Here is a 27,953-nt window from a genome sequence, read left to right on the forward strand (position 1 = left end):
ATGCTTTCACTGAGCATATACCTGCATCAATGATAAACTCTCAAGGCTGAAAAGTCCTGGCTTTGGTCAGCCACGGTCCACGCACACGTCACCAATCCCTGACTGCTTGATCATAACAGCAATTGGGCTGCTGGGAACATGACGGGCGTTCTTCTTGATGTTAACAAGGTGCTCACCAATCTCCCTGGGAACAAACGAGATTCCTAAGACAGACCGACAAAACAGATGTTAACAACGCTTATTCTTGTGTGTGCATGCAGCCCGTTTCAGTTGCTCCTGCTTCTTTCTCCACGCTTTAACTTTTATTACTTTCCCCCTCTGTCTTTTACTTAAGGGTTAATAAAGTATTTGGATTCTGATGAGTCTCATTGTTTAGCAAACTTCTCACTTATCAGACGGACACTCACCAATGTGAGCGTTACGCAGCATCTTCAGCAGGCAGGGCTCCTCTGGGCCTGAGGGTGTTGTAAGAGGGGCTGTCAGCTGGCTGAGGTCAAGCTCGCCTATGTCCAGTGGAATATCTGCAGCAGAGCCCGCCTTCAGTGAAGTATGTTGGCTGGAAGGCTTTCAGGCCCGTCTTTGCCACTCCAGGGTCAGAGACCTTCACCTTGTTTGGATGACAGCCTGCTCTGATATTCATCTGTGGGCACAAACACCAAAACTCAAGAGACTTTTCAGTGAGAAGAAAAGGCAAACCTTGCATGCCAGAGTGAAAGTGAGAGTGTGTGAGTGCATACTCACCCTGAATGGACTCTCAGGGATGTTAGCGTCTCCCCAGGAGACCATCACAGTGTGCTTCACAGGCTTACGTGGGGTGCAGGTGTATGTGCTGTTGCTATTATCCTTAACCTGGACATCCACAGAATTGACTTCACCATCCTGTGCAGAAGACAAGGGATTATAGTTCAATCAGATTTAACACACTGTATTTTTCGGACCATAAGGCGCACTGTCGATGAACAGGTCTGGTTTCATACATGAGGCGCACTGGACTATAAAACGCATTAAGCGAAACAAAACAGCCAGATAAGTCAAACTTTACTCAACTCTTTCTTCTTGCTTCCTCCACTTCCGTACCATTGATTCATTCATGTTGAAATCTCTCGCAGCTGCTCTATTCTCATGTTCTACTGCGTGACTGACAGCCTTGAGTTTGAAATCCGCTTCGTCAGCATGTCTCTTAACAGGTGGCATTTTGGGGTCATGATCCACACACAATACAGTAATATTATGTTGCAGCACAGTACGTATCACTCCGCCAGGCTCCTGACTACGTAGCCGTAATGCTCCGACAATCCATCAAGCGGTGCGACTTCGTAGCTTACCAAAGTCGTACTAAAACATTTTTTGACAGATTTTTAAGCGCCGTGTATTACATAAAATCGGTTCAAGGTCAGTAAGCACAACCACAATTCATACATAAGGCGCACTGTCGATTTTTGAGAGATAATTAAAGGATTTTAAGTGCGACTCATAGTCCGAAAAATACGGTACATACAATATATTTAACATATTTGTGATCATATACAAAGCCAGATATACCTGGGCTATAATTTTCAGAGGAGCTTTTCCTCCTTGCTTGGCATCAACTGTGAGTTCACTGGGTTTTCCAACAGCCAGACCACTGCTCTGTAGGCCTGGACCGTACGCCTTAACCTAGAGAAAACTATTTTAAACAAACAATTAAAAAAGGAACAAGTCAAAGATCTACTATAGCCAAAAGATCATTTACAGACTATAGCGCTGTGAAAAAATATTTGCCTCCTTTCTCATTTCGTATCTTATTCCATATTTGTCACACTTACACGTTTCAGATCAATAAATGTTAATATTAGACAAGAATGTCTAATATTAAACGGCAGTTTTCAAGGGGAAAAAGCTATCCAAACATACTTGGTCCTATATGAAAAAGTAATTGCACCGAATTAAATAAATTCTAACAACAGCTTATCAAGTTTAAAGGCGCTTCTGCTGTTTAACACGACCTCTGCTAGTTTCCTCTTTCTGGCGCAAAGCGGGAGATAAACAAGCAAGAGAGACGGGACTTGTGGCAGAAACGCCGATCAGCTGATCATTGATCAGTTTCATGATTGAAGTAGCAGCAGGAGAGGGAGAACGAGAGAAGAAGAGGCAGCTGTGCAGCAAAGACACAGAATAACTCCAGCTTTTTGTCTTTTTTTTATTGTAGCTGAAGTACGGGACAAATCGCTTTTATTTTCAGCTCAATACAAAACGCATAATATTAACTCTGAATACCAGAGGATTCCGTTTTTTATGGCACGGTTGGCAACTCTACTAACTAACCATATGAATAAAATAAAGTTCACCAGTAACATCATAGCACCCACCCAACTGTACAGAAACTCCATCATGCTAGCTAGTACACAGTACGAGTTACTGTAACTGACTGTAAAAAGTTAGCACAAGGAAAATAAACTCCACCTAAACTTGGTTTGACCCAGATAGACTGCAGGTCATAACTTCTTACCTGAAGCTCATTTCACCTGACAGTCGGACTGGCGGCCGCCTTGCGTCTCTCCACCTCCAGTCCTTTCCCCCATCCACCTGCTGGCCTCCACCACTTGCTAATTTGACTGAATGTGTGAAAGCTCCACCATAGCCACTACCAAACAACTGAGTTATTTTTACACGTCTGCCAGCATCTGTCCAATCCGCCACCTTTCACTGTTTACACAGTTAGGAAAAAAAGACAACAACAACAACAAAACATTGGGCCATTTAAAAGGCAAAATGAGCATCGGCCCACCGGGCAAATGGCCGGTATACCCGATGCCCCACAGACAGACTGAGGCCCCGCCGCTATTTTTGAGTGCAAAAATGTGTGGTCTCCAGCTAATGGAAAAGGCTGATCGCGTAGTGCTCTTTAAATAGAACAATTTGCCCCATTCTCTTCGCCCGTCATGTGGCCACATGTGGCGGGCTAGCAGGCTAGCAACATACAGGCCCGGGTTCGAGCCCTCGGCTCACTTCCCTCTGTATGTTCACCTGCTAGGGGGAGGTCCAGGCGGGCGATCTTGGAGTGAAAATTCCAAGGGATGACCCCTCGTAGCCTGGGCTTCCCCTGACTTTTTTTCTTTGCTTTGCTTTTTTTCATTTACCTGCCAGCAACAAACACACCTCCTTGTTGTCATGGCTACCAACGACCACTCTTCTTGTGCCAACAAGTCATTGCCTGACAAAACATTATTTCCTATGTTTCCCTGGCTTTTTTGCCTTTTTTATTTCTTGTGTTTTAGACAAAAACAAAAGAAAAAGATCTACAGATTCAGGCTTTTCTTTACCTGTGGTAGTCGGGTAGAATGACGTCACTGACACTGCTTTAATATGAAAACAAACTTTCTCAAACAAAAAACAAAAACAAAAAAGGAGTGGGTCGGTGTGTCATCTTTACCGAGCACCATACATGTTTTGCTTCACATTCAAATTATTATTTTTCCTTTTCAAAAATAATTCAGAGAGAAAAAAAACAGAGAAGTCAAATATATCAAATTTGCACAAATCTTCTAGTGAAGGTGCCTCCTCCTTCTGACCTTAGGGTAACTAATTTCTCAGACAGTGACATGACAGTGCGCTGGGAAGCTGCAGCTGATGATGATGTTTCTTACCTCACTAAGTGGAGGCGACCTGAGACAGGTGGGGAAGAACTATTGGATTGTTGGGGTACATATTATGAAGTAAAAAAAATACAATATCTCAATAAACTGTTGTCCTGTGTCTTAAGGAGTATGAGATATCACTGTCTGCACTCTATGGAGATGGAGCTCAGAGTGAAGCTGTGGCCATACGCTACAGCACCTGTGAGTCACACATTTTCTGATCCTGAACGTTTGTCAAACTCAGGAGGGGAGAGCCTGAAACCATTTACCTAAGTCACATTAGCAGCAGTGTTCAGCCTAAAAAATAGACAAGTTAAAAGTCATGCATCCATATTATTTGTTTATTTATTAAATTATTTTCGAGACACTGTTAGTTGTTAGAAGCCAGTGTTTTAATGACAGGACATATATGACAGTAATGAGACAACCTAAGATATCCAAGATTAGCACAAAAACACAAATAGAATCACAGAAAGCGTGTTTCTCTCCCGTTAGTCTTTAGGCCCAGTTACCTTTTACTTTTCTGTGGTCAGTAGCCCTTCATGTCATATTCTGTCTCTATGTACAATATAGCATTACTAATACAATAACCTGTATGTAAATGAACTTCATTGTGTAATTGATGGCAGTTCTCAAAGTACTAGTCACTTAAAGGTTAAATTTCACATCGAAATTCTCATATTATATTCTATTTGAATGTTTAAAAAGAAAAATATCACAGTATTTATGCTTTCACTGAGCATATACCTGCATCAATGATGAACTCTCAAGGCTGAAAAGTCCTGGCTTTGGTCAGCCACGGTCCACGCACACGCACACGTCACCAATCCCTGACTGCTTGATCATAACAGCAATTGGGCTGCTGGGAACATGACGGGCGTTCTTCTTGATGTTAACAAGGTGCTCACCAATCTCCCTGGGAACAAACGAGATTCCTAAGACAGACCGACAAAACAGATGTTAACAACGCTTATTCTTGTGTGTGCATGCAGCCCGTTTCAGTTGCTCCTGCTTCTTTCTCCACGCTTTAACTTTTATTACTTTCCCCCTCTGTCTTTTACTTAAGGGTTAATAAAGTATTTGGATTCTGATGAGTCTCATTGTTTAGCAAACTTCTCACTTATCAGACGGACACTCACCAATGTGAGCGTTACGCAGCATCTTCAGCAGGCAGGGCTCCTCTGGGCCTGAGGGTGTTGTAAGAGGGGCTGTCAGCTGGCTGAGGTCAAGCTCGCCTATGTCCAGTGGAATATCTGCAGCAGAGCCCGCCTTCAGTGAAGTATGTTGGCTGGAAGGCTTTCAGGCCCGTCTTTGCCACTCCAGGGTCAGAGACCTTCACCTTGTTTGGATGACAGCCTGCTCTGATATTCATCTGTGGGCACAAACACCAAAACTCAAGAGACTTTTCAGTGAGAAGAAAAGGCAAACCTTGCATGCCAGAGTGAAAGTGAGAGTGTGTGAGTGCATACTCCCCCTGAATGGACTCTCAGGGATGTTAGCGTCTCCCCAGGAGACCATCACAGTGTGCTTCACAGGCTTACGTGGGGTGCAGGTGTATGTGCTGTTGCTATTATCCTTAACCTGGACATCCACAGAATTGACTTCACCATCCTGTGCAGAAGACAAGGGATTATAGTTCAATCAGATTTAACACACTGTATTTTTCGGACCATAAGGCGCACTGTCGATGAACAGGTCTGGTTTCATACATGAGGCGCACTGGACTATAAAACGCATTAAGCGAAACAAAACAGCCAGATAAGTCAAACTTTACTCAACTCTTTCTTCTTGCTTCTTCCACTTCCGTACCATTGATTCATTCATGTTGAAATCTCTCGCAGCTGCTCTATTCTCATGTTCTACTGCGTGACTGACAGCCTTGAGTTTGAAATCCGCTTCGTCAGCATGTCTCTTAACAGGTGGCATTTTGGGGTCATGATCCACACACAATACAGTAATATTATGTTGCAGCACAGTACGTATCACTCCGCCAGGCTCCTGACTACGTAGCCGTAATGCTCCGACAATCCATCAAGCGGTGCGACTTCGTAGCTTACCAAAGTCGTACTAAAACATTTTTTGACAGATTTTTAAGCGCCGTGTATTACATAAAATCGGTTCAAGGTCAGTAAGCACAACCACAATTCATACATAAGGCGCACTGTCGATTTTTGAGAGATAATTAAAGGATTTTAAGTGCGACTCATAGTCCGAAAAATACGGTACATACAATATATTTAACATATTTGTGATCATATACAAAGCCAGATATACCTGGGCTATAATTTTCAGAGGAGCTTTTCCTCCTTGCTTGGCATCAACTGTGAGTTCACTGGGTTTTCCAACAGCCAGACCACTGCTCTGTAGGCCTGGACCGTACGCCTTAACCTAGAGAAAACTATTTTAAACAAACAATTAAAAAAGGAACAAGTCAAAGATCTACTATAGCCAAAAGATCATTTACAGACTATAGCGCTGTGAAAAAATATTTGCCTCCTTTCTCATTTCGTATCTTATTCCATATTTGTCACACTTACACGTTTCAGATCAATAAATGTTAATATTAGACAAGAATGTCTAATATTAAACGGCAGTTTTCAAGGGGAAAAAGCTATCCAAACATACTTGGTCCTATATGAAAAAGTAATTGCACCGAATTAAATAAATTCTAACAACAGCTTATCAAGTTTAAAGGCGCTTCTGCTGTTTAACACGACCTCTGCTAGTTTCCTCTTTCTGGCGCAAAGCGGGAGATAAACAAGCAAGAGAGACGGGACTTGTGGCAGAAACGCCGATCAGCTGATCATTGATCAGTTTCATGATTGAAGTAGCAGCAGGAGAGGGAGAACGAGAGAAGAAGAGGCAGCTGTGCAGCAAAGACACAGAATAACTCCAGCTTTTTGTCTTTTTTTTATTGTAGCTGAAGTATGGGACAAATCGCTTTTATTTTCAGCTCAATACAAAACGCATAATATTAACTCTGAATACCAGAGGATTCCGTTTTTTATGGCACGGTTGGCAACTCTACTAACTAACCATATGAATAAAATAAAGTTCACCAGTAACATCATAGCACCCACCCAACTGTACAGAAACTCCATCATGCTAGCTAGTACACAGTACGAGTTACTGTAACTGACTGTAAAAAGTTAGCACAAGGAAAATAAACTCCACCTAAACTTGGTTTGACCCAGATAGACTGCAGGTCATAACTTCTTACCTGAAGCTCATTTCACCTGACAGTCGGACTGGCGGCCGCCTTGCGTCTCTCCACCTCCAGTCCTTTCCCCCATCCACCTGCTGGCCTCCACCACTTGCTAATTTGACTGAATGTGTGAAAGCTCCACCATAGCCACTACCAAACAACTGAGTTCTTTTTACACGTCTGCCAGCATCTGTCCAATCCGCCACCTTTCACTGTTTACACAGTTAGGAAAAAAAGACAACAACAACAAAACATTGGGCCATTTAAAAGGCAAAATGAGCATCGGCCCACCGGGCAAATGGCCGGTATACCCGATGCCCCACAGACAGACTGAGGCCCCGCCGCTATTTTTGAGTGCAAAAATGTGTGGTCTCCAGCTAATGGAAAAGGCTGATCGCGTAGTGCTCTTTAAATAGAACAATTTGCCCCATTCTCTTCGCCCGTCATGTGGCCACATGTGGCGGGCTAGCAGGCTAGCAACATACAGGCCCGGGTTCGAGCCCTCGGCTCACTTCCCTCTGTATGTTCACCTGCTAGGGGGAGGTCCAGGCGGGCGATCTTGGAGTGAAAATTCCAAGGGATGACCCCTCGTAGCCTGGGCTTCCCCTGACTTTTTTGCTTTGCTTTGCTTTGCTTTTTTTCATTTACCTGCCAGCAACAAACACACCTCCTTGTTGTCATGGCTACCAACGACCACTCTTCTTGTGCCAACAAGTCATTGCCTGACAAAACATTATTTCCTATGTTTCCCTGGCTTTTTTGCCTTTTTTATTTCTTGTGTTTTAGACAAAAACAAAAGAAAAAGATCTACAGATTCAGGCTTTTCTTTACCTGTGGTAGTCGGGTAGAATGACGTCACTGACACTGCTTTAATATGAAAACAAACTTTCTCAAACAAAAAACAAAAACAAAAAAGGAGTGGGTCGGTGTGTCATCTTTACCGAGCACCATACATGTTTTGCTTCACATTCAAATTATTATTTTTCCTTTTCAAAAATAATTCAGAGAGAAAAAAAACAGAGAAGTCAAATATATCAAATTTGCACGAATCTTCTAGTGAAGGTGCCTCCTCCTTCTGACCTTAGGGTAACTAATTTCTCAGACAGTGACATGACAGTGCGCTGGGAAGCTGCAGCTGATGATGATGTTTCTTACCTCACTAAGTGGAGGCGACCTGAGACAGGTGGGGAAGAACTATTGGATTGTTGGGGTACATATTATGAAGTAAAAAAAATACAATATCTCAATAAACTGTTGTCCTGTGTCTTAAGGAGTATGAGATATCACTGTCTGCACTCTATGGAGATGGAGCTCAGAGTGAAGCTGTGGCCATACGCTACAGCACCTGTGAGTCACACATTTTCTGATCCTGAACGTTTGTCAAACTCAGGAGGGGAGAGCCTGAAACCATTTACCTAAGTCACATTAGCAGCAGTGTTCAGCCTAAAAAATAGACAAGTTAAAAGTCATGCATCCATATTATTTGTTTATTTATTAAATTATTTTCGAGACACTGTTAGTTGTTAGAAGCCAGTGTTTTAATGACAGGACATATATGACAGTAATGAGACAACCTAAGATATCCAAGATTAGCACAAAAACACAAATAGAATCACAGAAAGCGTGTTTCTCTCCCGTTAGTCTTTAGGCCCAGTTACCTTTTACTTTTCTGTGGTCAGTAGCCCTTCATGTCATATTCTGTCTCTATGTACAATATAGCATTACTAATACAATAACCTATATGTAAATGAACTTCATTGTGTAATTGATGGCAGTTCTCAAAGTACTAGTCACTTAAAGGTTAAATTTCACATCGAAATTCTCATATTATATTCTATTTGAATGTTTAAAAAGAAAAATATCACAGTATTTATGCTTTCACTGAGCATATACCTGCATCAATGATAAACTCTCAAGGCTGAAAAGTCCTGGCTTTGGTCAGCCACGGTCCACGCACACGTCACCAATCCCTGACTGCTTGATCATAACAGCAATTGGGCTGCTGGGAACATGACGGGCGTTCTTCTTGATGTTAACAAGGTGCTCACCAATCTCCCTGGGAACAAACGAGATTCCTAAGACAGACCGACAAAACAGATGTTAACAACGCTTATTCTTGTGTGTGCATGCAGCCCGTTTCAGTTGCTCCTGCTTCTTTCTCCACGCTTTAACTTTTATTACTTTCCCCCTCTGTCTTTTACTTAAGGGTTAATAAAGTATTTGGATTCTGATGAGTCTCATTGTTTAGCAAACTTCTCACTTATCAGACGGACACTCACCAATGTGAGCGTTACGCAGCATCTTCAGCAGGCAGGGCTCCTCTGGGCCTGAGGGTGTTGTAAGAGGGGCTGTCAGCTGGCTGAGGTCAAGCTCGCCTATGTCCAGTGGAATATCTGCAGCAGAGCCCGCCTTCAGTGAAGTATGTTGGCTGGAAGGCTTTCAGGCCCGTCTTTGCCACTCCAGGGTCAGAGACCTTCACCTTGTTTGGATGACAGCCTGCTCTGATATTCATCTGTGGGCACAAACACCAAAACTCAAGAGACTTTTCAGTGAGAAGAAAAGGCAAACCTTGCATGCCAGAGTGAAAGTGAGAGTGTGTGAGTGCATACTCCCCCTGAATGGACTCTCAGGGATGTTAGCGTCTCCCCAGGAGACCATCACAGTGTGCTTCACAGGCTTACGTGGGGTGCAGGTGTATGTGCTGTTGCTATTATCCTTAACCTGGACATCCACAGAATTGACTTCACCATCCTGTGCAGAAGACAAGGGATTATAGTTCAATCAGATTTAACACACTGTATTTTTCGGACCATAAGGCGCACTGTCGATGAACAGGTCTGGTTTCATACATGAGGCGCACTGGACTATAAAACGCATTAAGCGAAACAAAACAGCCAGATAAGTCAAACTTTACTCAACTCTTTCTTCTTGCTTCCTCCACTTCCGTACCATTGATTCATTCATGTTGAAATCTCTCGCAGCTGCTCTATTCTCATGTTCTACTGCGTGACTGACAGCCTTGAGTTTGAAATCCGCTTCCTCAGCATGTCTCTTAACAGGTGGCATTTTGGGGTCATGATCCACACACAATACAGTAATATTATGTTGCAGCACAGTACGTATCACTCCGCCAGGCTCCTGACTACGTAGCCGTAATGCTCCGACAATCCATCAAGCGGTGCGACTTCGTAGCTTACCAAAGTCCTACTAAAACATTTTTTGACAGATTTTTAAGCGCCGTGTATTACATAAAATCGGTTCAAGGTCAGTAAGCACAACCACAATTCATACATAAGGCGCACTGTCGATTTTTGAGAGATAATTAAAGGATTTTAAGTGCGACTCATAGTCCGAAAAATACGGTACATACAATATATTTAACATATTTGTGATCATATACAAAGCCAGATATACCTGGGCTATAATTTTCAGAGGAGCTTTTCCTCCTTGCTTGGCATCAACTGTGAGTTCACTGGGTTTTCCAACAGCCAGACCACTGCTCTGTAGGCCTGGACCGTACGCCTTAACCTAGAGAAAACTATTTTAAACAAACAATTAAAAAAGGAACAAGTCAAAGATCTACTATAGCCAAAAGATCATTTACAGACTATAGCGCTGTGAAAAAATATTTGCCTCCTTTCTCATTTCGTATCTTATTCCATATTTGTCACACTTACACGTTTCAGATCAATAAATGTTAATATTAGACAAGAATGTCTAATATTAAACGGCAGTTTTCAAGGGGAAAAAGCTATCCAAACATACTTGGTCCTATATGAAAAAGTAATTGCACCGAATTAAATAAATTCTAACAACAGCTTATCAAGTTTAAAGGCGCTTCTGCTGTTTAACACGACCTCTGCTAGTTTCCTCTTTCTGGCGCAAAGCGGGAGATAAACAAGCAAGAGAGACGGGACTTGTGGCAGAAACGCCGATCAGCTGATCATTGATCAGTTTCATGATTGAAGTAGCAGCAGGAGAGGGAGAACGAGAGAAGAAGAGGCAGCTGTGCAGCAAAGACACAGAATAACTCCAGCTTTTTGTCTTTTTTTTATTGTAGCTGAAGTATGGGACAAATCGCTTTTATTTTCAGCTCAATACAAAACGCATAATATTAACTCTGAATACCAGAGGATTCCGTTTTTTATGGCACGGTTGGCAACTCTACTAACTAACCATATGAATAAAATAAAGTTCACCAGTAACATCATAGCACCCACCCAACTGTACAGAAACTCCATCATGCTAGCTAGTACACAGTACGAGTTACTGTAACTGACTGTAAAAAGTTAGCACAAGGAAAATAAACTCCACCTAAACTTGGTTTGACCCAGATAGACTGCAGGTCATAACTTCTTACCTGAAGCTCATTTCACCTGACAGTCGGACTGGCGGCCGCCTTGCGTCTCTCCACCTCCAGTCCTTTCCCCCATCCACCTGCTGGCCTCCACCACTTGCTAATTTGACTGAATGTGTGAAAGCTCCACCATAGCCACTACCAAACAACTGAGTTATTTTTACACGTCTGCCAGCATCTGTCCAATCCGCCACCTTTCACTGTTTACACAGTTAGGAAAAAAAGACAACAACAACAACAAAACATTGGGCCATTTAAAAGGCAAAATGAGCATCGGCCCACCGGGCAAATGGCCGGTATACCCGATGCCCCACAGACAGACTGAGGCCCCGCCGCTATTTTTGAGTGCAAAAATGTGTGGTCTCCAGCTAATGGAAAAGGCTGATCGCGTAGTGCTCTTTAAATAGAACAATTTGCCCCATTCTCTTCGCCCGTCATGTGGCCACATGTGGCGGGCTAGCAGGCTAGCAACATACAGGCCCGGGTTCGAGCCCTCGGCTCACTTCCCTCTGTATGTTCACCTGCTAGGGGGAGGTCCAGGCGGGCGATCTTGGAGTGAAAATTCCAAGGGATGACCCCTCGTAGCCTGGGCTTCCCCTGACTTTTTTGCTTTGCTTTGCTTTGCTTTTTTTCATTTACCTGCCAGCAACAAACACACCTCCTTGTTGTCATGGCTACCAACGACCACTCTTCTTGTGCCAACAAGTCATTGCCTGACAAAACATTATTTCCTATGTTTCCCTGGCTTTTTTGCCTTTTTTATTTCTTGTGTTTTAGACAAAAACAAAAGAAAAAGATCTACAGATTCAGGCTTTTCTTTACCTGTGGTAGTCGGGTAGAATGACGTCACTGACACTGCTTTAATATGAAAACAAACTTTCTCAAACAAAAAACAAAAACAAAAAAGGAGTGGGTCGGTGTGTCATCTTTACCGAGCACCATACATGTTTTGCTTCACATTCAAATTATTATTTTTCCTTTTCAAAAATAATTCAGAGAGAAAAAAAACAGAGAAGTCAAATATATCAAATTTGCACGAATCTTCTAGTGAAGGTGCCTCCTCCTTCTGACCTTAGGGTAACTAATTTCTCAGACAGTGACATGACAGTGCGCTGGGAAGCTGCAGCTGATGATGATGTTTCTTACCTCACTAAGTGGAGGCGACCTGAGACAGGTGGGGAAGAACTATTGGATTGTTGGGGTACATATTATGAAGTAAAAAAAATACAATATCTCAATAAACTGTTGTCCTGTGTCTTAAGGAGTATGAGATATCACTGTCTGCACTCTATGGAGATGGAGCTCAGAGTGAAGCTGTGGCCATACGCTACAGCACCTGTGAGTCACACATTTTCTGATCCTGAACGTTTGTCAAACTCAGGAGGGGAGAGCCTGAAACCATTTACCTAAGTCACATTAGCAGCAGTGTTCAGCCTAAAAAATAGACAAGTTAAAAGTCATGCATCCATATTATTTGTTTATTTATTAAATTATTTTCGAGACACTGTTAGTTGTTAGAAGCCAGTGTTTTAATGACAGGACATATATGACAGTAATGAGACAACCTAAGATATCCAAGATTAGCACAAAAACACAAATAGAATCACAGAAAGCGTGTTTCTCTCCCGTTAGTCTTTAGGCCCAGTTACCTTTTACTTTTCTGTGGTCAGTAGCCCTTCATGTCATATTCTGTCTCTATGTACAATATAGCATTACTAATACAATAACCTGTATGTAAATGAACTTCATTGTGTAATTGATGGCAGTTCTCAAAGTACTAGTCACTTAAAGGTTAAATTTCACATCGAAATTCTCATATTATATTCTATTTGAATGTTTAAAAAGAAAAATATCACAGTATTTATGCTTTCACTGAGCATATACCTGCATCAATGATGAACTCTCAAGGCTGAAAAGTCCTGGCTTTGGTCAGCCACGGTCCACGCACACGCACACGTCACCAATCCCTGACTGCTTGATCATAACAGCAATTGGGCTGCTGGGAACATGACGGGCGTTCTTCTTGATGTTAACAAGGTGCTCACCAATCTCCCTGGGAACAAACGAGATTCCTAAGACAGACCGACAAAACAGATGTTAACAACGCTTATTCTTGTGTGTGCATGCAGCCCGTTTCAGTTGCTCCTGCTTCTTTCTCCACGCTTTAACTTTTATTACTTTCCCCCTCTGTCTTTTACTTAAGGGTTAATAAAGTATTTGGATTCTGATGAGTCTCATTGTTTAGCAAACTTCTCACTTATCAGACGGACACTCACCAATGTGAGCGTTACGCAGCATCTTCAGCAGGCAGGGCTCCTCTGGGCCTGAGGGTGTTGTAAGAGGGGCTGTCAGCTGGCTGAGGTCAAGCTCGCCTATGTCCAGTGGAATATCTGCAGCAGAGCCCGCCTTCAGTGAAGTATGTTGGCTGGAAGGCTTTCAGGCCCGTCTTTGCCACTCCAGGGTCAGAGACCTTCACCTTGTTTGGATGACAGCCTGCTCTGATATTCATCTGTGGGCACAAACACCAAAACTCAAGAGACTTTTCAGTGAGAAGAAAAGGCAAACCTTGCATGCCAGAGTGAAAGTGAGAGTGTGTGAGTGCATACTCCCCCTGAATGGACTCTCAGGGATGTTAGCGTCTCCCCAGGAGACCATCACAGTGTGCTTCACAGGCTTACGTGGGGTGCAGGTGTATGTGCTGTTGCTATTATCCTTAACCTGGACATCCACAGAATTGACTTCACCATCCTGTGCAGAAGACAAGGGATTATAGTTCAATCAGATTTAACACACTGTATTTTTCGGACCATAAGGCGCACTGTCGATGAACAGGTCTGGTTTCATACATGAGGCGCACTGGACTATAAAACGCATTAAGCGAAACAAAACAGCCAGATAAGTCAAACTTTACTCAACTCTTTCTTCTTGCTTCTTCCACTTCCGTACCATTGATTCATTCATGTTGAAATCTCTCGCAGCTGCTCTATTCTCATGTTCTACTGCGTGACTGACAGCCTTGAGTTTGAAATCCGCTTCGTCAGCATGTCTCTTAACAGGTGGCATTTTGGGGTCATGATCCACACACAATACAGTAATATTATGTTGCAGCACAGTACGTATCACTCCGCCAGGCTCCTGACTACGTAGCCGTAATGCTCCGACAATCCATCAAGCGGTGCGACTTCGTAGCTTACCAAAGTCGTACTAAAACATTTTTTGACAGATTTTTAAGCGCCGTGTATTACATAAAATCGGTTCAAGGTCAGTAAGCACAACCACAATTCATACATAAGGCGCACTGTCGATTTTTGAGAGATAATTAAAGGATTTTAAGTGCGACTCATAGTCCGAAAAATACGGTACATACAATATATTTAACATATTTGTGATCATATACAAAGCCAGATATACCTGGGCTATAATTTTCAGAGGAGCTTTTCCTCCTTGCTTGGCATCAACTGTGAGTTCACTGGGTTTTCCAACAGCCAGACCACTGCTCTGTAGGCCTGGACCGTACGCCTTAACCTAGAGAAAACTATTTTAAACAAACAATTAAAAAAGGAACAAGTCAAAGATCTACTATAGCCAAAAGATCATTTACAGACTATAGCGCTGTGAAAAAATATTTGCCTCCTTTCTCATTTCGTATCTTATTCCATATTTGTCACACTTACACGTTTCAGATCAATAAATGTTAATATTAGACAAGAATGTCTAATATTAAACGGCAGTTTTCAAGGGGAAAAAGCTATCCAAACATACTTGGTCCTATATGAAAAAGTAATTGCACCGAATTAAATAAATTCTAACAACAGCTTATCAAGTTTAAAGGCGCTTCTGCTGTTTAACACGACCTCTGCTAGTTTCCTCTTTCTGGCGCAAAGCGGGAGATAAACAAGCAAGAGAGACGGGACTTGTGGCAGAAACGCCGATCAGCTGATCATTGATCAGTTTCATGATTGAAGTAGCAGCAGGAGAGGGAGAACGAGAGAAGAAGAGGCAGCTGTGCAGCAAAGACACAGAATAACTCCAGCTTTTTGTCTTTTTTTTATTGTAGCTGAAGTATGGGACAAATCGCTTTTATTTTCAGCTCAATACAAAACGCATAATATTAACTCTGAATACCAGAGGATTCCGTTTTTTATGGCACGGTTGGCAACTCTACTAACTAACCATATGAATAAAATAAAGTTCACCAGTAACATCATAGCACCCACCCAACTGTACAGAAACTCCATCATGCTAGCTAGTACACAGTACGAGTTACTGTAACTGACTGTAAAAAGTTAGCACAAGGAAAATAAACTCCACCTAAACTTGGTTTGACCCAGATAGACTGCAGGTCATAACTTCTTACCTGAAGCTCATTTCACCTGACAGTCGGACTGGCGGCCGCCTTGCGTCTCTCCACCTCCAGTCCTTTCCCCCATCCACCTGCTGGCCTCCACCACTTGCTAATTTGACTGAATGTGTGAAAGCTCCACCATAGCCACTACCAAACAACTGAGTTATTTTTACACGTCTGCCAGCATCTGTCCAATCCGCCACCTTTCACTGTTTACACAGTTAGGAAAAAAAGACAACAACAACAACAAAACATTGGGCCATTTAAAAGGCAAAATGAGCATCGGCCCACCGGGCAAATGGCCGGTATACCCGATGCCCCACAGACAGACTGAGGCCCCGCCGCTATTTTTGAGTGCAAAAATGTGTGGTCTCCAGCTAATGGAAAAGGCTGATCGCGTAGTGCTCTTTAAATAGAACAATTTGCCCCATTCTCTTCGCCTGTCATGTGGCCACATGTGGCGGGCTAGCAGGCTAGCAACATACAGGCCCGGGTTCGAGCCCTCGGCTCACTTCCCTCTGTATGTTCACCTGCTAGGGGGAGGTCCAGGCGGGCGATCTTGGAGTGAAAATTCCAAGGGATGACCCCTCGTAGCCTGGGCTTCCCCTGACTTTTTTGCTTTGCTTTGCTTTGCTTTTTTTCATTTACCTGCCAGCAACAAACACACCTCCTTGTTGTCATGGCTACCAACGACCACTCTTCTTGTGCCAACAAGTCATTGCCTGACAAAACATTATTTCCTATGTTTCCCTGGCTTTTTTGCCTTTTTTATTTCTTGTGTTTTAGACAAAAACAAAAGAAAAAGATCTACAGATTCAGGCTTTTCTTTACCTGTGGTAGTCGGGTAGAATGACGTCACTGACACTGCTTTAATATGAAAACAAACTTTCTCAAACAAAAAACAAAAACAAAAAAGGAGTGGGTCGGTGTGTCATCTTTACCGAGCACCATACATGTTTTGCTTCACATTCAAATTATTATTTTTCCTTTTCAAAAATAATTCAGAGAGAAAAAAAACAGAGAAGTCAAATATATCAAATTTGCACGAATCTTCTAGTGAAGGTGCCTCCTCCTTCTGACCTTAGGGTAACTAATTTCTCAGACAGTGACATGACAGTGCGCTGGGAAGCTGCAGCTGATGATGATGTTTCTTACCTCACTAAGTGGAGGCGACCTGAGACAGGTGGGGAAGAACTATTGGATTGTTGGGGTACATATTATGAAGTAAAAAAAATACAATATCTCAATAAACTGTTGTCCTGTGTCTTAAGGAGTATGAGATATCACTGTCTGCACTCTATGGAGATGGAGCTCAGAGTGAAGCTGTGGCCATACGCTACAGCACCTGTGAGTCACACATTTTCTGATCCTGAACGTTTGTCAAACTCAGGAGGGGAGAGCCTGAAACCATTTACCTAAGTCACATTAGCAGCAGTGTTCAGCCTAAAAAATAGACAAGTTAAAAGTCATGCATCCATATTATTTGTTTATTTATTAAATTATTTTCGAGACACTGTTAGTTGTTAGAAGCCAGTGTTTTAATGACAGGACATATATGACAGTAATGAGACAACCTAAGATATCCAAGATTAGCACAAAAACACAAATAGAATCACAGAAAGCGTGTTTCTCTCCCGTTAGTCTTTAGGCCCAGTTACCTTTTACTTTTCTGTGGTCAGTAGCCCTTCATGTCATATTCTGTCTCTATGTACAATATAGCATTACTAATACAATAACCTATATGTAAATGAACTTCATTGTGTAATTGATGGCAGTTCTCAAAGTACTAGTCACTTAAAGGTTAAATTTCACATCGAAATTCTCATATTATATTCTATTTGAATGTTTAAAAAGAAAAATATCACAGTATTTATGCTTTCACTGAGCATATACCTGCATCAATGATAAACTCTCAAGGCTGAAAAGTCCTGGCTTTGGTCAGCCACGGTCCACGCACACGTCACCAATCCCTGACTGCTTGATCATAACAGCAATTGGGCTGCTGGGAACATGACGGGCGTTCTTCTTGATGTTAACAAGGTGCTCACCAATCTCCCTGGGAACAAACGAGATTCCTAAGACAGACCGACAAAACAGATGTTAACAACGCTTATTCTTGTGTGTGCATGCAGCCCGTTTCAGTTGCTCCTGCTTCTTTCTCCACGCTTTAACTTTTATTACTTTCCCCCTCTGTCTTTTACTTAAGGGTTAATAAAGTATTTGGATTCTGATGAGTCTCATTGTTTAGCAAACTTCTCACTTATCAGACGGACACTCACCAATGTGAGCGTTACGCAGCATCTTCAGCAGGCAGGGCTCCTCTGGGCCTGAGGGTGTTGTAAGAGGGGCTGTCAGCTGGCTGAGGTCAAGCTCGCCTATGTCCAGTGGAATATCTGCAGCAGAGCCCGCCTTCAGTGAAGTATGTTGGCTGGAAGGCTTTCAGGCCCGTCTTTGCCACTCCAGGGTCAGAGACCTTCACCTTGTTTGGATGACAGCCTGCTCTGATATTCATCTGTGGGCACAAACACCAAAACTCAAGAGACTTTTCAGTGAGAAGAAAAGGCAAACCTTGCATGCCAGAGTGAAAGTGAGAGTGTGTGAGTGCATACTCCCCCTGAATGGACTCTCAGGGATGTTAGCGTCTCCCCAGGAGACCATCACAGTGTGCTTCACAGGCTTACGTGGGGTGCAGGTGTATGTGCTGTTGCTATTATCCTTAACCTGGACATCCACAGAATTGACTTCACCATCCTGTGCAGAAGACAAGGGATTATAGTTCAATCAGATTTAACACACTGTATTTTTCGGACCATAAGGCGCACTGTCGATGAACAGGTCTGGTTTCATACATGAGGCGCACTGGACTATAAAACGCATTAAGCGAAACAAAACAGCCAGATAAGTCAAACTTTACTCAACTCTTTCTTCTTGCTTCCTCCACTTCCGTACCATTGATTCATTCATGTTGAAATCTCTCGCAGCTGCTCTATTCTCATGTTCTACTGCGTGACTGACAGCCTTGAGTTTGAAATCCGCTTCCTCAGCATGTCTCTTAACAGGTGGCATTTTGGGGTCATGATCCACACACAATACAGTAATATTATGTTGCAGCACAGTACGTATCACTCCGCCAGGCTCCTGACTACGTAGCCGTAATGCTCCGACAATCCATCAAGCGGTGCGACTTCGTAGCTTACCAAAGTCCTACTAAAACATTTTTTGACAGATTTTTAAGCGCCGTGTATTACATAAAATCGGTTCAAGGTCAGTAAGCACAACCACAATTCATACATAAGGCGCACTGTCGATTTTTGAGAGATAATTAAAGGATTTTAAGTGCGACTCATAGTCCGAAAAATACGGTACATACAATATATTTAACATATTTGTGATCATATACAAAGCCAGATATACCTGGGCTATAATTTTCAGAGGAGCTTTTCCTCCTTGCTTGGCATCAACTGTGAGTTCACTGGGTTTTCCAACAGCCAGACCACTGCTCTGTAGGCCTGGACCGTACGCCTTAACCTAGAGAAAACTATTTTAAACAAACAATTAAAAAAGGAACAAGTCAAAGATCTACTATAGCCAAAAGATCATTTACAGACTATAGCGCTGTGAAAAAATATTTGCCTCCTTTCTCATTTCGTATCTTATTCCATATTTGTCACACTTACACGTTTCAGATCAATAAATGTTAATATTAGACAAGAATGTCTAATATTAAACGGCAGTTTTCAAGGGGAAAAAGCTATCCAAACATACTTGGTCCTATATGAAAAAGTAATTGCACCGAATTAAATAAATTCTAACAACAGCTTATCAAGTTTAAAGGCGCTTCTGCTGTTTAACACGACCTCTGCTAGTTTCCTCTTTCTGGCGCAAAGCGGGAGATAAACAAGCAAGAGAGACGGGACTTGTGGCAGAAACGCCGATCAGCTGATCATTGATCAGTTTCATGATTGAAGTAGCAGCAGGAGAGGGAGAACGAGAGAAGAAGAGGCAGCTGTGCAGCAAAGACACAGAATAACTCCAGCTTTTTGTCTTTTTTTTATTGTAGCTGAAGTATGGGACAAATCGCTTTTATTTTCAGCTCAATACAAAACGCATAATATTAACTCTGAATACCAGAGGATTCCGTTTTTTATGGCACGGTTGGCAACTCTACTAACTAACCATATGAATAAAATAAAGTTCACCAGTAACATCATAGCACCCACCCAACTGTACAGAAACTCCATCATGCTAGCTAGTACACAGTACGAGTTACTGTAACTGACTGTAAAAAGTTAGCACAAGGAAAATAAACTCCACCTAAACTTGGTTTGACCCAGATAGACTGCAGGTCATAACTTCTTACCTGAAGCTCATTTCACCTGACAGTCGGACTGGCGGCCGCCTTGCGTCTCTCCACCTCCAGTCCTTTCCCCCATCCACCTGCTGGCCTCCACCACTTGCTAATTTGACTGAATGTGTGAAAGCTCCACCATAGCCACTACCAAACAACTGAGTTATTTTTACACGTCTGCCAGCATCTGTCCAATCCGCCACCTTTCACTGTTTACACAGTTAGGAAAAAAAGACAACAACAACAACAAAACATTGGGCCATTTAAAAGGCAAAATGAGCATCGGCCCACCGGGCAAATGGCCGGTATACCCGATGCCCCACAGACAGACTGAGGCCCCGCCGCTATTTTTGAGTGCAAAAATGTGTGGTCTCCAGCTAATGGAAAAGGCTGATCGCACGATGTGCGCGTAGTGCTCTTTAAATAGAACAATTTGCCCCATTCTCTTCGCCCGTCATGTGGCCACATGTGGCGGGCTAGCAGGCTAGCAACATACAGGCCCGGGTTCGAGCCCTCGGCTCACTTCCCTCTGTATGTTCACCTGCTAGGGGGAGGTCCAGGCGGGCGATCTTGGAGTGAAAATTCCAAGGGATGACCCCTCGTAGCCTGGGCTTCCCCTGACTTTTTTGCTTTGCTTTGCTTTTTTTCATTTACCTGCCAGCAACAAACACACCTCCTTGTTGTCATGGCTACCAACGACCACTCTTCTTGTGCCAACAAGTCATTGCCTGACAAAACATTATTTCCTATGTTTCCCTGGCTTTTTTGCCTTTTTTATTTCTTGTGTTTTAGACAAAAACAAAAGAAAAAGATCTACAGATTCAGGCTTTTCTTTACCTGTGGTAGTCGGGTAGAATGACGTCACTGACACTGCTTTAATATGAAAACAAACTTTCTCAAACAAAAAACAAAAACAAAAAAGGAGTGGGTCGGTGTGTCATCTTTACCGAGCACCATACATGTTTTGCTTCACATTCAAATTATTATTTTTCCTTTTCAAAAATAATTCAGAGAGAAAAAAAACAGAGAAGTCAAATATATCAAATTTGCACGGATCTTCTAGTGAAGGTGCCTCCTCCTTCTGACCTTAGGGTAACTAATTTCTCAGACAGTGACATGACAGTGCGCTGGGAAGCTGCAGCTGATGATGATGTTTCTTACCTCACTAAGTGGAGGCGACCTGAGACAGGTGGGGAAGAACTATTGGATTGTTGGGGTACATATTATGAAGTAAAAAAAATACAATATCTCAATAAACTGTTGTCCTGTGTCTTAAGGAGTATGAGATATCACTGTCTGCACTCTATGGAGATGGAGCTCAGAGTGAAGCTGTGGCCATACGCTACAGCACCTGTGAGTCACACATTTTCTGATCCTGAACGTTTGTCAAACTCAGGAGGGGAGAGCCTGAAACCATTTACCTAAGTCACATTAGCAGCAGTGTTCAGCCTAAAAAATAGACAAGTTAAAAGTCATGCATCCATATTATTTGTTTATTTATTAAATTATTTTCGAGACACTGTTAGTTGTTAGAAGCCAGTGTTTTAATGACAGGACATATATGACAGTAATGAGACAACCTAAGATATCCAAGATTAGCACAAAAACACAAATAGAATCACAGAAAGCGTGTTTCTCTCCCGTTAGTCTTTAGGCCCAGTTACCTTTTACTTTTCTGTGGTCAGTAGCCCTTCATGTCATATTCTGTCTCTATGTACAATATAGCATTACTAATACAATAACCTATATGTAAATGAACTTCATTGTGTAATTGATGGCAGTTCTCAAAGTACTAGTCACTTAAAGGTTAAATTTCACATCAAAATTCTCATATTATATTCTATTTGAATGTTTAAAAAGAAAAATATCACAGTATTTATGCTTTCACTGAGCATATACCTGCATCAATGATAAACTCTCAAGGCTGAAAAGTCCTGGCTTTGGTCAGCCACGGTCCACGCACACGTCACCAATCCCTGACTGCTTGATCATAACAGCAATTGGGCTGCTGGGAACATGACGGGCGTTCTTCTTGATGTTAACAAGGTGCTCACCAATCTCCCTGGGAACAAACGAGATTCCTAAGACAGACCGACAAAACAGATGTTAACAACGCTTATTCTTGTGTGTGCATGCAGCCCGTTTCAGTTGCTCCTGCTTCTTTCTCCACGCTTTAACTTTTATTACTTTCCCCCTCTGTCTTTTACTTAAGGGTTAATAAAGTATTTGGATTCTGATGAGTCTCATTGTTTAGCAAACTTCTCACTTATCAGACGGACACTCACCAATGTGAGCGTTACGCAGCATCTTCAGCAGGCAGGGCTCCTCTGGGCCTGAGGGTGTTGTAAGAGGGGCTGTCAGCTGGCTGAGGTCAAGCTCGCCTATGTCCAGTGGAATATCTGCAGCAGAGCCCGCCTTCAGTGAAGTATGTTGGCTGGAAGGCTTTCAGGCCCGTCTTTGCCACTCCAGGGTCAGAGACCTTCACCTTGTTTGGATGACAGCCTGCTCTGATATTCATCTGTGGGCACAAACACCAAAACTCAAGAGACTTTTCAGTGAGAAGAAAAGGCAAACCTTGCATGCCAGAGTGAAAGTGAGAGTGTGTGAGTGCATACTCACCCTGAATGGACTCTCAGGGATGTTAGCGTCTCCCCAGGAGACCATCACAGTGTGCTTCACAGGCTTACGTGGGGTGCAGGTGTATGTGCTGTTGCTATTATCCTTAACCTGGACATCCACAGAATTGACTTCACCATCCTGTGCAGAAGACAAGGGATTATAGTTCAATCAGATTTAACACACTGTATTTTTCGGACCATAAGGCGCACTGTCGATGAACAGGTCTGGTTTCATACATGAGGCGCACTGGACTATAAAACGCATTAAGCGAAACAAAACAGCCAGATAAGTCAAACTTTACTCAACTCTTTCTTCTTGCTTCCTCCACTTCCGTACCATTGATTCATTCATGTTGAAATCTCTCGCAGCTGCTCTATTCTCATGTTCTACTGCGTGACTGACAGCCTTGAGTTTGAAATCCGCTTCGTCAGCATGTCTCTTAACAGGTGGCATTTTGGGGTCATGATCCACACACAATACAGTAATATTATGTTGCAGCACAGTACGTATCACTCCGCCAGGCTCCTGACTACGTAGCCGTAATGCTCCGACAATCCATCAAGCGGTGCGACTTCATAGCTTACCAAAGTCCTACTAAAACATTTTTTGACAGATTTTTAAGCGCCGTGTATTACATAAAATCGGTTCAAGGTCAATAAGCACAACCAGAATTCATACATAAGGCGCACTGTCGATTTTTGAGATAATTAAAGGATTTTAAGTGCGACTCATAGTCCGAAAAATACGGTACATACAATATATTTAACATATTTGTGATCATATACAAAGCCAGATATACCTGGGCTATAATTTTCAGAGGAGCTTTTCCTCCTTGCTTGGCATCAACTGTGAGTTCACTGGGTTTTCCAACAGCCAGACCACTGCTCTGTAGGCCTGGACCGTGCGCCTTAACCTAGAGAAAACTATTTTAAACAAACAATTAAAAAAGGAACAAGTCAAAGATCTACTATAGCCAAAAGATCATTTACAGACTATAGCGCTGTGAAAAAATATTTGCCTCCTTTCTCATTTCGTATCTTATTCCATATTTGTCACACTTACACGTTTCAGATCAATAAATGTTAATATTAGACAAGAATGTCTAATATTAAACGGCAGTTTTCAAGGGGAAAAAGCTATCCAAACATACTTGGTCCTATATGAAAAAGTAATTGCACCGAATTAAATAAATTCTAACAACAGCTTATCAAGTTTAAAGGCGCTTCTGCTGTTTAACACGACCTCTGCTAGTTTCCTCTTTCTGGCGCAAAGCGGGAGATAAACAAGCAAGAGAGACGGGACTTGTGGCAGAAACGCCGATCAGCTGATCATTGATCAGTTTCATGATTGAAGTAGCAGCAGGAGAGGGAGAACGAGAGAAGAAGAGGCAGCTGTGCAGCAAAGACACAGAATAACTCCAGCTTTTTGTCTTTTTTTTATTGTAGCTGAAGTACAGGACAAATCGCTTTTATTTTCAGCTCAATACAAAACGCATAATATTAACTCTGAATACCAGAGGATTCCGTTTTTTATGGCACGGTTGGCTCTACTAACTAACCATATGAATAAAATAAAGTTCACCAGTAACATCATAGCACCCACCCAACTGTACAGAAACTCCATCATGCTAGCTAGTACACAGTACGAGTTACTGTAACTGACTGTAAAAAGTTAGCACAAGGAAAATAAACTCCACCTAAACTTGGTTTGACCCAGATAGACTGCAGGTCATAACTTCTTACCTGAAGCTCATTTCACCTGACAGTCGGACTGGCGGCCGCCTTGCGTCTCTCCACCTCCAGTCCTTTCCCCCATCCACCTGCTGGCCTCCACCACTTGCTAATTTGACTGAATGTGTGAAAGCTCCACCATAGCCACTACCAAACAACTGAGTTATTTTTACACGTCTGCCAGCATCTGTCCAATCCGCCACCTTTCACTGTTTACACAGTTAGGAAAAAAAGACAACAACAACAACAAAACATTGGGCCATTTAAAAGGCAAAATGAGCATCGGCCCACCGGGCAAATGGCCGGTATACCCGATGCCCCACAGACAGACTGAGGCCCCGCCGCTATTTTTGAGTGCAAAAATGTGTGGTCTCCAGCTAATGGAAAAGGCTGATCGCGTAGTGCTCTTTAAATAGAACAATTTGCCCCATTCTCTTCGCCCGTCATGTGGCCACATGTGGCGGGCTAGCAGGCTAGCAACATACAGGCCCGGGTTCGAGCCCTCGGCTCACTTCCCTCTGTATGTTCACCTGCTAGGGGGAGGTCCAGGCGGGCGATCTTGGAGTGAAAATTCCAAGGGATGACCCCTCGTAGCCTGGGCTTCCCCTGACTTTTTTTCTTTGCTTTGCTTTGCTTTTTTTCATTTACCTGCCAGCAACAAACACACCTCCTTGTTGTCATGGCTACCAACGACCACTCTTCTTGTGCCAACAAGTCATTGCCTGACAAAACATTATTTCCTATGTTTCCCTGGCTTTTTTGCCTTTTTTATTTCTTGTGTTTTAGACAAAAACAAAAGAAAAAGATCTACAGATTCAGGCTTTTCTTTACCTGTGGTAGTCGGGTAGAATGACGTCACTGACACTGCTTTAATATGAAAACAAACTTTCTCAAACAAAAAACAAAAACAAAAAAGGAGTGGGTCGGTGTGTCATCTTTACCGAGCACCATACATGTTTTGCTTCACATTCAAATTATTATTTTTCCTTTTCAAAAATAATTCAGAGAGAAAAAAAACAGAGAAGTCAAATATATCAAATTTGCACGAATCTTCTAGTGAAGGTGCCTCCTCCTTCTGACCTTAGGGTAACTAATTTCTCAGACAGTGACATGACAGTGCGCTGGGAAGCTGCAGCTGATGATGATGTTTCTTACCTCACTAAGTGGAGGCGACCTGAGACAGGTGGGGAAGAACTATTGGATTGTTGGGGTACATATTATGAAGTAAAAAAAATACAATATCTCAATAAACTGTTGTCCTGTGTCTTAAGGAGTATGAGATATCACTGTCTGCACTCTATGGAGATGGAGCTCAGAGTGAAGCTGTGGCCATACGCTACAGCACCTGTGAGTCACACATTTTCTGATCCTGAACGTTTGTCAAACTCAGGAGGGGAGAGCCTGAAACCATTTACCTAAGTCACATTAGCAGCAGTGTTCAGCCTAAAAAATAGACAAGTTAAAAGTCATGCATCCATATTATTTGTTTATTTATTAAATTATTTTCGAGACACTGTTAGTTGTTAGAAGCCAGTGTTTTAATGACAGGACATATATGACAGTAATGAGACAACCTAAGATATCCAAGATTAGCACAAAAACACAAATAGAATCACAGAAAGCGTGTTTCTCTCCCGTTAGTCTTTAGGCCCAGTTACCTTTTACTTTTCTGTGGTCAGTAGCCCTTCATGTCATATTCTGTCTCTATGTACAATATAGCATTACTAATACAATAACCTATATGTAAATGAACTTCATTGTGTAATTGATGGCAGTTCTCAAAGTACTAGTCACTTAAAGGTTAAATTTCACATCGAAATTCTCATATTATATTCTATTTGAATGTTTAAAAAGAAAAATATCACAGTATTTATGCTTTCACTGAGCATATACCTGCATCAATGATAAACTCTCAAGGCTGAAAAGTCCTGGCTTTGGTCAGCCACGGTCCACGCACACGTCACCAATCCCTGACTGCTTGATCATAACAGCAATTGGGCTGCTGGGAACATGACGGGCGTTCTTCTTGATGTTAACAAGGTGCTCACCAATCTCCCTGGGAACAAACGAGATTCCTAAGACAGACCGACAAAACAGCAGTGCGAGTGTGGTCAGGTCAGACCACTCCAGTATCTGTGTGTCATGGAGACCAGTATCTGCCGTTGATGGATATCCTATTGTAATCCAGGATGTAAAAGGTATTCTGTAATCACGTCTACAGTGATGTGAAAAGGTGTTTGCCCCCTTCCTAATTTCCTAGTGTTTTGCATATTTATCACACTTACATGTTTCAGATCATCAAACTAATTTTAATATTAGACACAGATAAGACAAGTTAATACAAAATGCAGTTTTTAAATGATGATTTCATAGATTAGGGAGAAAGATTATCCAAACCTCCCTGGTCCTGTGTAAAAACAAATTGCCCCTCTTGTTAAATCAAGGGTTAACTGTGATTAACCAATTTTGGAAACCTCAGTTCAGTGTTACTAAACACACTCAGGCCTGATTAATTGCAGACTTGTGAATCAAGAAATCCGTTAAATAGAACCTGTGTGACAAAGTGAAACAGGCTAAAAGACCTCAAAAAGCAACACATCGTGCCATCCTCCTGGTCCTCAGTGTTAATGCCCACTTAACTGGGCCCTTCAGTGGAAAGGCTCAAGCAGATGAAGGCTAATATAACAAGATGAGACTGACAAATATTCTATTTGAATGTTTAAAAAGAAAAATATCACAGTATTTATGCTTTCACTGAGCATATACCTGCATCAATGATGAACTCTCAAGGCTGAAAAGTCCTGGCTTTGGTCAGCCACGGTCCACGCACACGCACACGTCACCAATCCCTGACTGCTTGATCATAACAGCAATTGGGCTGCTGGGAACATGACGGGCGTTCTTCTTGATGTTAACAAGGTGCTCACCAATCTCCCTGAGAACAAACGAGATTCCTAAGACAGACCGACAAAACAGATGTTAACAACGCTTATTCTTGTGTGTGCATGCAGCCCGTTTCAGTTGCTCCTGCTTCTTTCTCCACGCTTTAACTTTTATTACTTTCCCCCTCTGTCTTTTACTTAAGGGTTAATAAAGTATTTGGATTCTGATGAGTCTCATTGTTTAGCAAACTTCTCACTTATCAGACGGACACTCACCAATGTGAGCGTTACGCAGCATCTTCAGCAGGCAGGGCTCCTCTGGGCCTGAGGGTGTTGTAAGAGGGGCTGTCAGCTGGCTGAGGTCAAGCTCGCCTATGTCCAGTGGAATATCTGCAGCAGAGCCCGCCTTCAGTGAAGTATGTTGGCTGGAAGGCTTTCAGGCCCGTCTTTGCCACTCCAGGGTCAGAGACCTTCACCTTGTTTGGATGACAGCCTGCTCTGATATTCATCTGTGGGCACAAACACCAAAACTCAAGAGACTTTTCAGTGAGAAGAAAAGGCAAACCTTGCATGCCAGAGTGAAAGTGAGAGAGTGTGTGAGTGCATACTCACCCTGAATGGACTCTCAGGGATGTTAGCGTCTCCCCAGGAGACCATCACAGTGTGCTTCACAGGCTTACGTGGGGTGCAGGTGTATGTGCTGTTGCTATTATCCTTAACCTGGACATCCACAGAATTGACTTCACCATCCTGTGCAGAAGACAAGGGATTATAGTTCAATCAGATTTAACACACTGTATTTTTCGGACCATAAGGCGCACTGTCGATGAACAGGTCTGGTTTCATACAT

The 27,953-nt window shown here is 42.5% G+C and overlaps 1 protein-coding gene across 1 annotated transcript; it reads right to left on the reverse strand.

Moving 5' to 3' along the window:
* Positions 1–66: 66 nt before the first annotated feature.
* LOC146695692 (filamin-A-like) lies at positions 67–27,953 on the reverse strand. Its single transcript, XM_085478551.1, has 30 exons — positions 27,936–27,953; positions 27,716–27,853; positions 27,510–27,612; positions 27,380–27,427; positions 27,065–27,175; positions 26,181–26,296; positions 22,492–22,629; positions 22,288–22,390; positions 22,158–22,205; positions 21,838–21,953; positions 18,134–18,275; positions 18,004–18,036; positions 17,804–17,917; positions 17,484–17,599; positions 13,786–13,927; positions 13,656–13,688; positions 13,456–13,569; positions 13,136–13,251; positions 9,432–9,573; positions 9,302–9,334; positions 9,102–9,215; positions 8,782–8,897; positions 5,087–5,228; positions 4,957–4,989; positions 4,757–4,870; positions 4,437–4,552; positions 742–879; positions 538–640; positions 408–455; positions 67–203 (listed from the first exon to the last, which is right to left on the reverse strand). The coding sequence occupies exons 1-30, from the start codon at positions 27,951–27,953 to the stop codon at positions 67–69; spliced, it is 2,985 nt and encodes a 994-aa protein (XP_085334677.1).

Source organism: Copadichromis virginalis, linkage group LG13 (genome assembly GCF_057382275.1).
Source record: "Copadichromis virginalis isolate Kocher_CV1m ecotype Utaka linkage group LG13, C_Virginalis_male_GT1.1, whole genome shotgun sequence".
Taxonomy (NCBI): Eukaryota; Metazoa; Chordata; class Actinopteri; order Cichliformes; family Cichlidae; genus Copadichromis; species Copadichromis virginalis.

Coding starts and splice junctions, on each gene's coding strand:
- LOC146695692 (XM_085478551.1), bottom strand. Junction 26,297..27,064: donor GATCAAGCAGTCAGGGATTG/GTGACGTGTGCG, acceptor GGTCTGTCTTAG/GAATCTCGTTTGTTCCCAGG. Junction 13,689..13,785: donor TGAGAGTCCATTCAGGGGGA/GTATGCACTCAC, acceptor TTGTGCCCACAG/ATGAATATCAGAGCAGGCTG.